This window comes from Myxine glutinosa, chromosome 14 (genome assembly GCF_964187855.1).
Source record: "Myxine glutinosa chromosome 14, kmMyxGlut1.1, whole genome shotgun sequence".
In the NCBI taxonomy this organism is placed as follows: Eukaryota; Metazoa; Chordata; class Myxini; order Myxiniformes; family Myxinidae; genus Myxine; species Myxine glutinosa.
In genome coordinates, this window is record NC_136274.1 from 25703905 (window position 1) to 25718308 (window position 14404).

At 46.4% G+C, this 14404-nt stretch overlaps 1 protein-coding gene across 2 annotated transcripts in view; it reads left to right on the forward strand.

Annotated features, from left to right (window-relative positions):
• Positions 1 to 4036: 4036 nt before the first annotated feature.
• Positions 4037 to 14404, forward strand: part of UBASH3B (ubiquitin associated and SH3 domain containing B) — a 60176-nt gene continuing 49808 nt past the window's right edge. The window contains exons 1-7 of one of the 2 annotated variants that reach the window (XM_068135339.2): positions 4037 to 4114; positions 5883 to 5991; positions 6348 to 6401; positions 6517 to 6691; positions 6833 to 7031; positions 7115 to 7284; positions 7440 to 7538. In XM_068135339.2, coding sequence (XP_067991440.1) covers positions 5885 to 5991; positions 6348 to 6401; positions 6517 to 6691; positions 6833 to 7031; positions 7115 to 7284; positions 7440 to 7538 — 804 coding nt within the window. In that variant the 5' untranslated portion in view covers positions 4037 to 4114; positions 5883 to 5884. The remainder of the gene's footprint in view (positions 4115 to 5882; positions 5992 to 6347; positions 6402 to 6516; positions 6692 to 6832; positions 7032 to 7114; positions 7285 to 7439; positions 7539 to 14404) is intronic. The other variant, XM_068135337.2, reaches the window with a different exon arrangement.

Sequence of the window (14404 nt, forward strand, 5' to 3'; positions counted from 1 at the left end):
AAATTTCATCCGATCAAGATGAAATTTATTGAGCATAATCTAGGAATAAATTAGTTTAGAAAACAAATAATGATGACGTCATCGGTCACGTGGTTCGGCCGCCATCTTGGAAAAACCGAAAAAAATTGCACCTCTATATCTCTGAAAGTGCTGAATAGAAAAAATTGAGACATGGCTCATTGTAAAGAAATCTCCATTGGGAATAAAATATGTTAATGATGAGGTCATAGGTGCCTCCATTATGACGTCATAATTCGACAAGTACAAAACTTCATCTGATCAAGATGAAATTTCTTGAGCATAATCTAGGAATAAATTTGTTTAGAAAAAAAAATTATGACTATCGGTCAGGTGGTTCGGTCACCATATTTGCTTTAACACAAAAGCCTTAAAAACCACTGAAAATACATCCTGGCGAGGGTTTGCAATCTCTGTTTGCTCTTTTTCTTGTCATATTTGTAACGGGGTAGGAATGGAGGTGGCAAAAGTGCTTAAAAGTCAAAAGTGCAGATGGCGTCTTCTGTCATCGACATGGCAAGCTGGGAGCACCAATTCACATTTATTGCCACATCTGATGCAATCTAAATTCTGTAATGGTGGCGAGGTGCTGCATTTGAAACTGTTCATATTCATCTTTCGATCTCAAATCCACATTTCTTGAGTATAGAGTAATAATAACAAATTTGACTTCACTGTTCCAATACTTATGGAGGGCACTGTATGTAGCTTTTTGATACCTGGGTCCGAAATAAAAAATTGTATCGACGTCAAAGCCAGTGATCAATGGCAAATTCATAGTAGGATTATGTCCGGAATAAAAAATATCCAATATCTTGTTTTTTGTATGCAAAATCGAAGCTCATGGAAGACAGAGGAAACAGTGGGTTAAATAGGAATTACAGTGAGGGAAGTGAGGCCATAGTTGGACACAAGCAAGGAGATGAACAAATGGGAAAGGGGAAGAAAGAGGAGCGGAGGAAATACAGTAACCTGTAAGTAAGAGCGTTGGGTGAAGTAGGGCCAATGGGGTTAAAAAAAAAAGATCAAGGTGTGATTGGCAGATGGCAGGAGGCGATGAAGCACCCCCCTATGTGAAGATCTAGACTCGAGAGAGAAGGGTGGGATTGAACAGGCTCAGGAAGGCAGTTGCATGAATGGACGAAAAGAGGAATAAAAGAGTGCAGATGTGAAGAAACCTTGGATTTTAGAAGTTTAACCAGGACAGATTATTCGAAGAAGGTATGCGTCTTGGACTTTCCAGGCATTGAGTGTCGGAGGACTGAAAGGAGATAGAAAGAACAAACCAAAAAAAAAACCCCACAGAAACTACCAACCTACCTTTGATGCAAGAGCAACAAGCATTGTACTTTGGCCTCATCATGAGAGATCTCAACAATGTTGTGAGGCAAAATATTATGTGGTCTAAAGAGATGAAAAGTGAACTCTTTGGCCTGAATGCAAAACGCTACGTCTGGCAGAAACAGAGCACAATTCATCACCCATTTAACACCATCCCTACCATGGAGTATAATGGTGGCAGCATCATGCTATGGAGATGCTTTTCAGCAGCAGGGACTGGGAGACTTGTAAGGATAGAGGAAACAATGAATGGAGCCAAATACAGCCAAATCCTTGAGGAGAACCTACTTCAGAGTGCAAAAGACCACAGACTGCGGTAAAGATTTACATTCCAAGAGGACAATGACCCCAAGCATACAGCCAAAGAAACACTGGAATGGCTTCAGAACGTGGAAGTCCTTGAGTGGCCCAACCACAGCCCAGGCTTGAATCCCACTGAGAATTTGTGGAAAGATTTTAAGATTGCTGTTCACCGACGCTTCCCATCAAACTTTACTGAGCTTGAGTAAATCTGCAAAGAAGAATGGGAGAAACTCCCCAAAACCAGACATGCAAAGCTGATACAGCACCACTCGTCTCAGGCTCACCTAGCCAAATTGGTTACCGAGACAGTGGTGGTAATTGGCAAGAAGACTTGAAGCTGTAATCGCTGCCAAATGTGCTTTTACGAAGTATTGACTCAGAGAGTTGACTACTCATGTAAATGAGATATTTCAGTATTTCAGTTTTTAAACATTTTGTTAAAATTTCACTTTGACATTTTGGGGTATTATGTGTCGATCAGTGCCCAAAAAATTCAATTTATTCCATTTTAAATTCAAGCTGTAACATAACAAAATATCAGAGTCAAGGCTGGTGAATACTTTCTGAAGGCACTGTAGTTAATTATAATTGTGGGCACTATAAAAGATGAAACGAAAAAAGAAGATCTGCAAAAGCTTTGGAACCTTCGAAAAACTCCAAACCGTCAGACATCGACCGAAAGCACGTCCGGTGTCTGCAGGTGTGAAACAGGCACAGTGACGTCACTGAATCATCTTACTAGAATTCACCAAATGTCTGTCTGTCTGTCTGTTCCCAGGTACCGCAAAAACGGCTGAAGCGATCGCAACTAAATTTTGGGTGGGTAATCCTGGGACCCCCTGGAGTAAAATAGGCTATATTGTTTTTCCAATTTTCCAAACACGATGGAATAATATTTACCGATATGAACAGTGATGTGGCTTTTATTGAAATTCTACAAATACTGTTTAGATTTTGATGATTTGCGTGTGATATGATTCAACGGATGTTTATATAAATCGTTTAAAATAAAATAAAAAGTCTTCAATTTCTGATATTTTGCCTTTTCATTTGGCCCTCCCAATTGAAGTCCCGCCCATAGGGCAGGTACCGTTGCTAGTGTAGGTAATTTCAATTTGGACAAGCGTTTATAATACAGTATGTAGTGAGGTGTGAACGCAACATTGGTTGTCTTATAATTGTCTCTTCATTGTGGGTACTTTTTGCCTTTCAGGTATTAAATGTGGGACGAGAATGTAATCTTTCCAACGGTGCAGGTGTGTTTAGTTCCCAAGCAGGTATAGGTATAGCGTATCGGTATAGCGCTTGCCAAGCCAGCCGTTCCTTATCACCGGTTTCCAACGGTCCAGGTATGTTTATTTTCCAAGCAGGTACAGGTAGCGCTTGCCAAGCCAGCCGTTCCTTATCACCGGTTTCCAACGGTCCAGGTATGTTTATTTTCCAAGCAGGTACAGGTAGCGCTTGCCAAGCCAGCCGTTCCTTATCACCGGTTTCCAACGGTCCAGGTATTTTTTATTTTTCAAGCAGGTACAGGTAGCGCTTGCCAAGCCAGCTGTTCCTTATCACCGGTTTCTGACGAGGTGCTTGCTTGCTCGAGTGCTTGTGCGAACTTGGTAAAAACTGAACACGTGACCCCCCTGGTCACGGCGAGCTCTGCTTCATGGTGATATGAACCGAAATTTCCAGGCAAGATAATTGTAGAAAACAGCATTTCTAGTGGGAGAGGTGGGGGGGACTTTTCCCAAGATTTTATCGCCATTCGTCGAAGCTCAATTCCGAGAGTCTTAGCGTTTTTCTATTAATTAATTATTATTATATCTGTTTTCTCTGTATTATTCGAGTTTCAGGGTTGTTAGTCCAGGTTTCGTGCACAGGTAGGTGTAACGGTAACGGTCACATTTATGGAAAACCCGGGTTAACTGCGCGATCTGCTCATGACGTCAGCACTGTCCCTCGCGCGGCCCACTGAAAGCTCCTGCGCGAGCGTAGTGGGGTACTCCGGTGTGCTGCACCACCCCCCATCGTGCATGGTAGCAATGGCGGTTGAACTTCCTGCCCAGAAGTTGAACGACGGATGATCCAGGGAGTAGTAAGCGCCTAATCAATGGCGGAGGAAATGCAGGTTTCACAATCAATGTAATGTTCATGTTTATGAATGCTGAATAAATAAATAAAGAGGTGCTCTCGATTCGATTGATTTTGGTGACGTCAATGAGGATTGAGGCCGGAGGCCAATGCTTCCGGTGGCCAATGCACGTGACGTCACGCGTTCCGGTGGCCAATGCACGTGACGTCACGCGTTCCGGTGGCCAATTGGTGCAGCGCGTGAGTCGGGAAGCGCCGAGCGGTGTTCGGCGAGAGAGTTGACGACTTGACGTTAAGGGGGAGAAAGTGGGGGAGACGAAGAACTCGAGGTCACGGGTAAAACGAGGTTCAGGTAAAGGTAACGGATGTAAGAGACGAGTATAACTACAATATATAAGGGAATGAGGGATTCGGGTGAAAGGCAGAATCGGTTGGGATTGCATCGAGAAGCGGATGAAACGTTAATTGGTTCCGTCAGGACGAGTAAGGGAAACGGGAGTAATGACTAATGAAGTGGGACCTGCAGGAGCTCGGGATAAATCGTCACGGATTCTGGAAGAATATTTGCGGGAACATTACTATTAGTCGGAGAGCACGGGAGGGCGACGGGGTGTCAGGCTTGGAAGGTGTGTGTGTGTGTGTGTGTGTGTGTGTGTGTGTGTGTGTGTGTGTGTGTGTGTGTGTGTGTGTGTGTGTGTGTGTGTGTGAAAGAGAGGGATAGAATTGTGAGGAACAGAAATGAAAAAACGAGATGTGTGTGTGTGAAAGAGAGGGATAGAATTGTGAGGAACAGAAATGAAAAAACGAGATTGTGTGTGTGTGTGTGTGTGTGTGTGTGTGTGTGTGTGTGTGTGTGTGTGTGTGTGTGTGTGTGTGTGTGTGTCTCTGTCTGTCTGTGAATGAAAGAGAGGGATAGAATTGTGAGGAACAGAAATGAAAAAACGAGGTGTGTGTGTGTGTGTGTGTGTGTGTGTGTGTGTGTGTGTGTGTGTGTGTGTGTGTGTGTGTGTGTGTGTGAAAGAGAGGGATAGAATTGTGAGGAACAGAAATGAAAAAACGAGGTGTGTGTGTGTGTGTGTGTGTGTGTGTGTGTGTGTGTGTGTGTGTGTGTGTGTGTGTGTGTGTGTGTGTGTGTGTGTGTGTGTGTGTGTGTGTGTGTGTATGAAAGAGAGGGATAGAATTGTGAGGAACAGAAATGAAAAAACGAGATTGTGTGTGTGTGTGTGTGTGTGTGTGTGTGTGTGTGTGTGTGTGTGTGTGTGTGTGTGTGTGTGTGTGTGTGTGTGTCTGTGAATGAAAGAGAGGGATAGAATTGTGAAGAACAGAAATGAAAAAACGAGATGTGTGTGTGTGTGTGTGTGTGAAACTGAAAGGTTGGTGTGTGTGTGTGTGTGTGTGTGTGTGTGTGTGTGTGTGTGTGTGTGTGTGTGTGTGTGTGTGTGTGTGTGTGTGTGTGTGTGTACGGTCAGTGTGTGTGGTTGGTGTGGTGTGTGTAGTTGGTGTGTGTGTGTGTGAGGTTGGTGTGTGTGTGTGTGTAAGGTTGGTGTGTGTGTGTGTGTAAGGTTGGTGTGTGTGTGTGTGTGAAAGGTTGGTGTGTGTGAAAGGTTTGTGTGTGTGTGTATGTGTGTGAGAAAGGTTGGTGTGTGTGTGTGTGTGAGTGAGGTTGGTGTGTGTGTGTGTGTGTGAAAGGTTGGTGTGTGTGAAAGGTTGGTGTGTGTATGTGTGTGAGAAAGGTTGGTGTGTGTGTGTGTGTGAGTGTGAAAGGTTGGTGTGTGTGTGTGCGTGCGCGCGTGTGTGTGTGCATGTGTGTTAAAGATTGTGTGTGTGTGTGTGTGTGTGTGTGTGTGTGTGTGTGTGTGTGTGTGTGTGTGTGTGTGTGTGTGTGTGTGTGTGTGTGAAAGGTCTGTTTGGGTGTGTGTATGAAAGGTCAGTGTGGTTGGTGTGTGTGTGTGTGGGGGGGGGGTGTGGTTGGTGTGTGTGTGTGTGTGGGGGGGGGGGGGAGGGTGTGGGGGTGTGGTTGGTGTGTGTGTGTAAGGTCAGTGTGTGTGTGTAAGGTCAGTGTGTGTATGAGGTTGGCGTTGTGTTTGACTATGGTCAGTGTTTGTGTTATTTTAATTGTGTGCTCGTGTCTGTAGCGATGGGCACTCAAACAGATGAACCATTGTACGCAAGAGTGATGCGACGACCGAGGACCTGCAGTGCACTGGAAACTCTGCTCGCGATGGGCTTTCCTCACTCTCGAGCGTGAGATACAGATATTGTCTTCGTCATTATATCTCTGCCATTTTGCCCTTTAAAAAAAAAATTATATTCCCCCCCCCCCCCCCCGCACCCCCCCCCCCCTTTCAGTTTCATTGCCATTCACGCATTCTTTCAATTCAACAAGACTGGCTCCTTTTATCTGCACACTATAATGTAATTATTCATTCAATGAACACGTGGTGTACGTGTGTCTGTGTGTATAAAGTTTGGATGAGTCAGTTTCCATCAGCTGTGATTATTTGCTCATGAGCCAATGGTAGACACAGTTGTCTTTGGCTTGAATGTTCTGACTGTGTGTGTAGAAGGATCCCGTGTTCTGTTGATCCCACATGTTTCAGGTTGAAGGCCTTGGTATCCACGGCCGAGAAGGGGGTGGAAGAGGCATGCGAATGGTACGTCCACTTGTCTGCATTCCCATCATAATTTGACACCATTGTGTGTACATTTGTAATTATTATGATTATCATAGTTACAAAAGCCTAAACTTTTTTATTGCATCTGTTCTAGGCTGTTCTCGCACTTGTCCGACCCCTCCTTGGATGCCCCTCTGCCTCGGGAATTTGTCCTTTACCTGTGTCCGTCCGGACCTTTGGAGGAGAACCTGATGGATTTCTGGAGATCCTGTCCTTCGAATCCCGCTCTTGCAATTCCTCCTCACATCACACTCTGTCAGTTCTTTCCTGTAAGTCACTCGAGTCGAATCTAACTCCAAGCATTACCACAAGTCTTATCGCACCCACTCTGATTATCTCGAAAATGTCCCCACCAAGTGGATCGTCAGCCTAAATAAGCGGTCGTATCTCTCCCATTTTCTTCACCCCAGTGCCCAGATGAAGCAGTCAGTCCTCTACTGTCCAGCTTAGGCAATCTGGCGGAGCGTCTGCAACCGAGCTTCCCACAGGCACTTTCCCTTCACCTGGTGACTGCTGCCGCATTCCTTGGCCTGTTCGTGCGGGATGACCAGGCGGATGTCCTCCGATCCCTCGCCGGAGAGTTCAGCACGACGGCCACTGGAATTGCAGGTTCTTGGCCACTCGTGCATCGATACATTTTTTTATCACCATTTCTCAGTTTCCTGATTACTTATCATCGATTCTCTTTTTAGACGTGCAGGTGGAACCGCACAGGAAACAACTGCACCTCACTCTGGCGTACCAGTTGCAGAGTACGGAGAGGGCACAGGCGGAACGTTTGGCTCGATGTCTCGACCTGTTTCTGCCGGCTGCATGGCACCTACGGTTGTACTCACGTGACCTCAGATACGCCGGGCAGGAGGTCAGGCTCCTGGGGTACATCCGAGCAGGAACACCCCGACGCAAGCACAAAACACAAACCGAGGAACATTCAGCAACCAAACACAAACACCCGGTTGTGAGTGCTTGGCATACACTTGTGAGCACCGTACCCAGCCTTTTGTGTGTCTCTTGCAGACCCTACGGGTACTCTATTCTTACTACCCGCAAAACGATGACGAGTTAGAACTCATACCCGGAGACTTCATCTTCATCTCACCTGGAAACTCCACTGAGGTACGATTGCAACTCTTCACCAGATTTGCACTGACATTATAAAAGGCTTTCGGGCCCAAGGCCAAAATCAATGCTTCATGTGGTCAATGTCAATTTGTATTATTTCTTTATTTTCTCCTTTACTTGGCTCTCAAAGATGCACTAATGCTCGATAAAGTGGAATCATAATTTCTCTTTCTCTCTTTCTCTCTTTCTCTCTTTAGCCTAGTGTTGGCTTAGCGGCTAGGGTGCCAGCTTAGGATCCTAGGATCCTGGGTTTGAATCCCGGTCGATCGCTGAATTAACGCTAGGGGGGTTGACTCAGCCTGTCATCCTTCCGAGGTCGGCTAATTGAGTACCAGTTCACTGGTAATTCCCTGGTTGTCGTAAAAAGGCGACAAACAGGGTTGGCGGCAGGAAGGGCATCCGGCCGTAAAACATTGCTTCAAAAAAAGGGGACCAACAAAAACAACAACAACCACGGTGCCCGAAAAAGGCCAACCCCCACTTTGCGGGGAAAAATGGCCTCTAAAGGTGGTTTCTCTTTCTCTCTTTCTCTCTCGGGATAAATTGGTGGAGGAGGAATGTGGTGTGTGTGTTTGTTCAAACCAAACACACACATTCAGCCACATAAAAGCATTGCCTCAAACAGGGAACCATGATTGTCATGGGGCCCGCAAGGCTAACCCCCGCTATAGCGGGGAAAATGGCCTTTAAAACGATCATTCATTCTCTTTCTCTCTCGCTCTCGCTCTCTCTTCATTAATCTTTACAAACCTCTTGATAATCTCCCTGCCCAGCTGTTTGACCTCCGACCCTCCTGGTATCCTTCTCTTCTTCGAAAGTCTGACACCTCATTTTCATTGGCTTATCTTTTTCACGTTACCATACTCTTCTTTAGCTCACATTATCCTTTTTACCCTGCACTTGCGAAACGAAAAGCAGGGTTGGCATTCGGGTGCGTACATGTCATGTATGTACTTGCACGCGCGTCTGCTTTGAATGAATGAATGAATGATCGTTTTAAGGCCATTTTCCCCGCTAGAGCGGGGGTTAGCCTTGCGGGCCCCATGAGCTCATGGTTCCCTGTTTGAAGAAAAAAAAATTTTTATGGCCGGATGCCCTTCCTGACGCCAACCCTTGGTCGCTTCTTACGATGCGCAAGGATACGGTGTACCTATTCTAAATTGGGGTACACACCGGGATCATTCATCCCAGCAAGCTGGTACTCAATTTGCCGACCTCTGAAGGATGACAGGCTGAGTCAACCCCCCTGGCGTTAATTCAGCGATCGACCGGGATTCAAACCCAGGATCCTAGGATCCCAAGCCGGCACCCTAACCGCTAAGCCAACACCAGGCTAAAAAAGCTTTAAAAAAAAAAAGAAATCATTTTCTTGGCAACCGTTGGTCCGATTGACACAAAATTTTACCATAGGAGCGCCTCTGCCTGTAGAATTTTTTATTTTATGATGACGTCATAGGTCACGTGGTACGGACGCCATCTTGCAAAAACGTTACACCTCTATATCTCCGAAACCGCTCAAAATGGAAAAAAAACGAAATGGAAAAAATGTAAACAAGGCTCATTTTCAAGTACTCCCCATGGGGAATAAGATACACTACATGTCAAAAAGTATGTGGACACCCGATCATCACACCCGTATGTGCTCATCTCATTCTAAAATCATGAGCAATACTATGGAGTTAGTCCCCCCTTTGCTGCTATAACAGCCTCCACTCTTCTGGGAAGGTTTCCACTCGATGTTGGAACATTGCTGCGGGGATTTGCTTCCATTCAGCCACAAGAGCATTATATTATAGTCAGGTTCACTATGTCAATAAATTATATTTCGTTCAAAATCATGGTAGATTAGCAAACCTATACATTTTTGGAAAGGTTATAGCATAAGGAAACTAAAAATCAATGTTTACATTTAGACAGATACCTGTATGGCGGCCATTTTGGATTTTCAAAATGGCCACTGTAAAATACATATTTTGTTCTATTTCTGCCTCTAATTACCCTAAAAACTTTTTAAAATATACTAAACCTATATTTTCAGGGACAAGGAATCCAATGAAAGTATCAAATTAGTGCTATGGGGAATGGTAAGACACGAATCAAAGGTTTTGAATTGCAAAATACTGTCTTTATATTCGCGATAAGTTGCATAATCAAATACATGTTATCATTTTGTACAGGCAGTTAATAACATCAAAATGTGTCACAATAATTCATATCACCAAACATACACAGGCAGTCAGCAAAATCATATATACACATGCAGTCAGTATAACTTCACATCTACACAGGCAGTCAATGACAAAATATACACAGGCAGTCAATGGCATCAAACATACACGATTACAGAATATGCCATTTAGAGTTCGTCATCACTGTCCTGTGTGTCGTATCCGACAATATAGTCCGCATCGTTTTCACAGTCCGTTCCACACAAGCAAAGGTCGGTCAAATTGATTGGCAAATCGAATTGGTCGAAAGGTCGATCGAATCGAATTCGATGAATCGAATCGAATCGAATCGATCGAATTGGTCAAATGGTCGATCGAATCGATTGGTCGAATGGTCGAATTGTTCGAATGGAATTGGTCAATTGGTCGAATTGGTCGAATCGAATTGGTCGGAATTGGCAAATGTAAACATTGATTTTCAGATTTTCCATGTAATAACGTTTCCAAAAATGTATAGGTTTGCTAATCTACCATGATTTTGAACGAAACAACATAGTGAACCTGACTATTAGTGAGGTCGGCCACTGATGTTGGGCGATTAGGCCTGGCCTGCAGTCGGCGTTCCAATTCATCCCAAAGGTGTTCGATGGGGTTGAGGTCAGGGCTCTGTGTAGGCCAGTCAAGTTCTTCCACACCAATCTCGACAAACCATTTCTGTATAGACCTCACTTTGTGCACGGGGGCATTGTCATGCTGAAGCAGGAAAGGGCCTTCGCCAAACTGTTGCCACAAAGTTGGAAGCACACAATCGTCTAGAATGTCATTGTATGCTATAGCGTTAAGATTTCCCTTCACTGGAACTAAGTGGCCGGGCGCTAGACATGAAAAACAGCCCCAGACCATTATTCCTCCTCCACCAAACTTTACAGTTGGCTCTATGCATTCAGGCAGGTAGCGTTCTCTTGGCATCCGCGAAACCCAGATTCGTCCGCCGGACTGCCAGATGGTGAAGTGTGATTCATCACTCCAGAGAACGTGTTTCCACTGCTCCAGAGTCCAATGGCGGCAAGCTTTACGTCATTCCAGCCGACGCTTGGCATTGCGCATGGTGATCTTAGGCTTGTGCGCGGCTGTTCGGCCATGGAAACCCATTTCATGAAGCTCCCGACGAACAGTTGTTGTGCTGCCGTTGCTTCCAGAGGCAGTTTGGAACTCGGTAGTGAGTGTTTCAACCGAGGACAGACGATTTTTACGCACTTCAGCACTCGGCGGTCCCGTTCTGTGAGCTTGTGTGGCCTACCACTTCGCGGCTGAGCTGGTGTTGCTCCAAGACGTTTCCACTTCACAATAGCAGCACTTGCAGTTGACCGGGGCAGCTCTGGCAGGGCAGAAATTTGATGAACTGACTTGTTGGAAAGATGGCACGTGGTATCCTATGACGGTGCCACATTGAAAGTCACCGAGCTCTTCAGTACGGCCCATTCAACTGCCAATGTTTGTCTATGGAGATTGCATGGTTGTGTGCTTGATTATATATACCTGTCAGAAATGGGTGTGGCTGAAACAGCCGGATCCACAAAATAGGAGTGTCTGCATACTTTGGGCCATGTAGTGTATGTTAATGATGATGTCATCGGTGCCTTCATTATTACGTTATATTTCGACAAGTACAGCGAGCACTTGATCTGATCAGAATGAAAAAAAAAACATTTCTCTGCAACTGTAGGATCTACACAACAAAATTTTGACCAAAGGAGCGCCTCATCCGGTAGAATTTTAATGATATTGTCGCGTGACTACCCTTGGTGAACACCGTAGGGTAACACGGATGACCGATTGCGAGACTTTACACTCCCGAGGCGAAAACTCAATGGCGGATTCAAGCTCAACACAAAGTTAAACGCGCGGGAGGCCAGACGCAACGAGCTCCACAGCCTTATCTATTAAAATGAAACACCCAGGAAACTGCGTTCAAATATGTACAGAAAATAATATAAGGATTTATTATTGAAAAGTAATAACAGTGAAAAAAAACACGCGCCGGTAATACTAATAACTAAATCGGGACGTCCCCACACGACTGATATCAAACACAAAACGAGGGAGATTAATTACGAAAAGAACACGTCACGTCGTTCAAAATGTACGCGGATTCGGGCTTATCTGGTCTTTCGTCGTCTTTGTGGCTGCCGTCCAACACCGCTCCTTTCGGCCCGATCGCACACCTCGCTCCAAGTTCCACGGCCCTCTGCGTCCGCCTCCAAGCGCCACCAGGCCTCGTCGGTCCAACGGCCCACACACACCACGAGCTCCTTTGCTCCAACGGTCCACCGCAGGGCTGCACGAAGCAACCAAAACCAAGTGCCAACTGCCAACTGCAACGAGCTGTGGTCACGAATGTTCAACGAACCGTGTCCTGTGCCAACTCCGACGAACTGTGCAACGAACCGTGTCCTGTGCCAACTGCCACGAACTCTGGTACGGAACTGTAACAACGAACTCTGCGACTCAACTCTCTCAACTCTGGACTCCACTCGAACTGCCGAAATGGCGTCCGACCGTCGCCTATATTGGTGGCCGATGACGTCACATTGGCGCGCTCCTCAGCCAATCATAGCCTCCCAACTCGCCCAGGTCACGCCCTCTGCGGCATGCGACTCCTGACATCTCCCGTCCGTGACCCCGCGGTCCTGGTGTAACACGTGCCAGCGAGGTTGGTAGGCCTTTGAGGTGCGCAGGCGAGGTTTGTAGGCCTTGGAGGTGTAAACGGTGGCGGTGTATTGTGGCGGTGTTCTTGGCCTGGTGGTGCCCATTTATTACGAAGTCAATGTCAGGGAAAGGGAATTATTTAATGTTGCACTAAGGACCTAACTAATGTTTATGTGGTTTGCAGTGCCATAAAGGACAAAGGTTTGATTACTAGGTGATACTCACAGGGGCGTTACCTTTAATCCCTCACTATTTAACACTCGAATCTTCAGGTAGATCCACACTCATACATCTTACCCCGACAACCGCCTGAACATCAATAACTTATTACATGTAGAGTCCCTGTCACGACAGCCGAATACCTACCTATTCAGATCTACCTAGCTCTAGATGTTGCATTACCAAATTCATAACACAGCCCCCCCCCTGGAACCGTAGCTCCTGCAAGGTTCACCGCAGGGCTACCATTCCAGCCTTAACACTTACTGTCACACACTTAATTAACCTATGAAATAAATCAGGAAGGGCTGTGGGAAGTGAGTCGGACTACCTACCTACACTTCCTTAACATGCTGAACCCCTTAACCATCATGCAAGTATGTACATCTTCTTCGTTGTTCCTGTGGAGGGAGGAAACAACAACACACAACACTAACTTAACCACAAAACTTAACCATCTTTCCAAAACTCAAAACTCTAACCTTTGTACATACCCCGGTCTACAGACCGCGTCCCCCGGTGGATGCCACAAGACTCAACCTTACCTGCGGGGCCATCCCCAATGCATCCCCCTAAATTTCCTCGGGCCCTGTCCAGATGTTACAGGTGAGTGACACGGCTCGGTGGATTTCGCCCACATTCATGCTACACAGACCCCTTAACCACTCATTCTCATTCCATAGGTCATCAAGGCATTGCAAAAATCAACAAAGCACTTATTCCCAATACACCCCCTGCAGGACCATGGCATTGATGTCATTCACGTGTGTGTGCATTCCTCAACTAGGCAGCGGGGAGGTACCGCACAAAAGATGGTGGGGGCGCATCAGGCTGTGGTGCCCGCAGTCCCAAAAACAAGTCAACCGACTTACAAATTCATTGCCCCCCCCCCCCCCTTTACCTCTTGGCCCCGTGACAGCCCAACAGCCCCTTTCCGCCGTTACCTCGCCGGTGAGGGTCTCCACACACACCAGGCTCCTTTGCCTCCTGCTTTCGCGCAGCAACACGGGTCACCGGGGGACTTCCTCACCCCGCGGCGCCCAACCAGACCCTCCACCGACGAGCTCCAATTTCCAGTTACCACCGGCTGCCAGGGGTAATTGCCGCAGAGGGGGGCCCGCAGGCATCGCTCCTCAGAGCTTGCTCTGTACCTGCGGACACACACACCTTCCCCACCCATGGTCCCCAAAACACACTTCCTCCCCCGCTGCCATTCAATTCTCCACACAACTCAGCACAATTCAGTACAATTCATAGATGGTGTAAAAGGTGTTACAAGGCTTGCCATGGCCTGCCAATGTGAAATCCCATTCACAGTTCGAATCATTAAATCCTTACACCTTTCCATTAGCACATTTCCAAAAAGCACAATTTATCGCCCCTCATTATCTCCAATAATCATCACTCACTCTCCAGGTTCCACTCTCACGACCACATCAAAACACCTAACCACAATACAAAAACATACGCCACCCACAAGACACTGTGGCTCCCATTCCATCCCCTCACCGGCCATGTCATCACTCTCACCCGCCTCCCAACTCCAAATTACATGTCCCCAATTTCCCAAAGCAAATCCTGAAGCCTGGGACAGTACTCCTCAAAACACTCACCTCAAGTGCAGGTAGTTGCAGGTTGGTCAGGTTCAAGAGTGCCATCCACCACACCTAATTTCCCCCTCACCCTTCCAATCCACTCCGGAGCCTCCCGACCCATGTAGGAGCTCAATCTATCCCCGTGAACTATCTGTGGAAGGGCATGCGG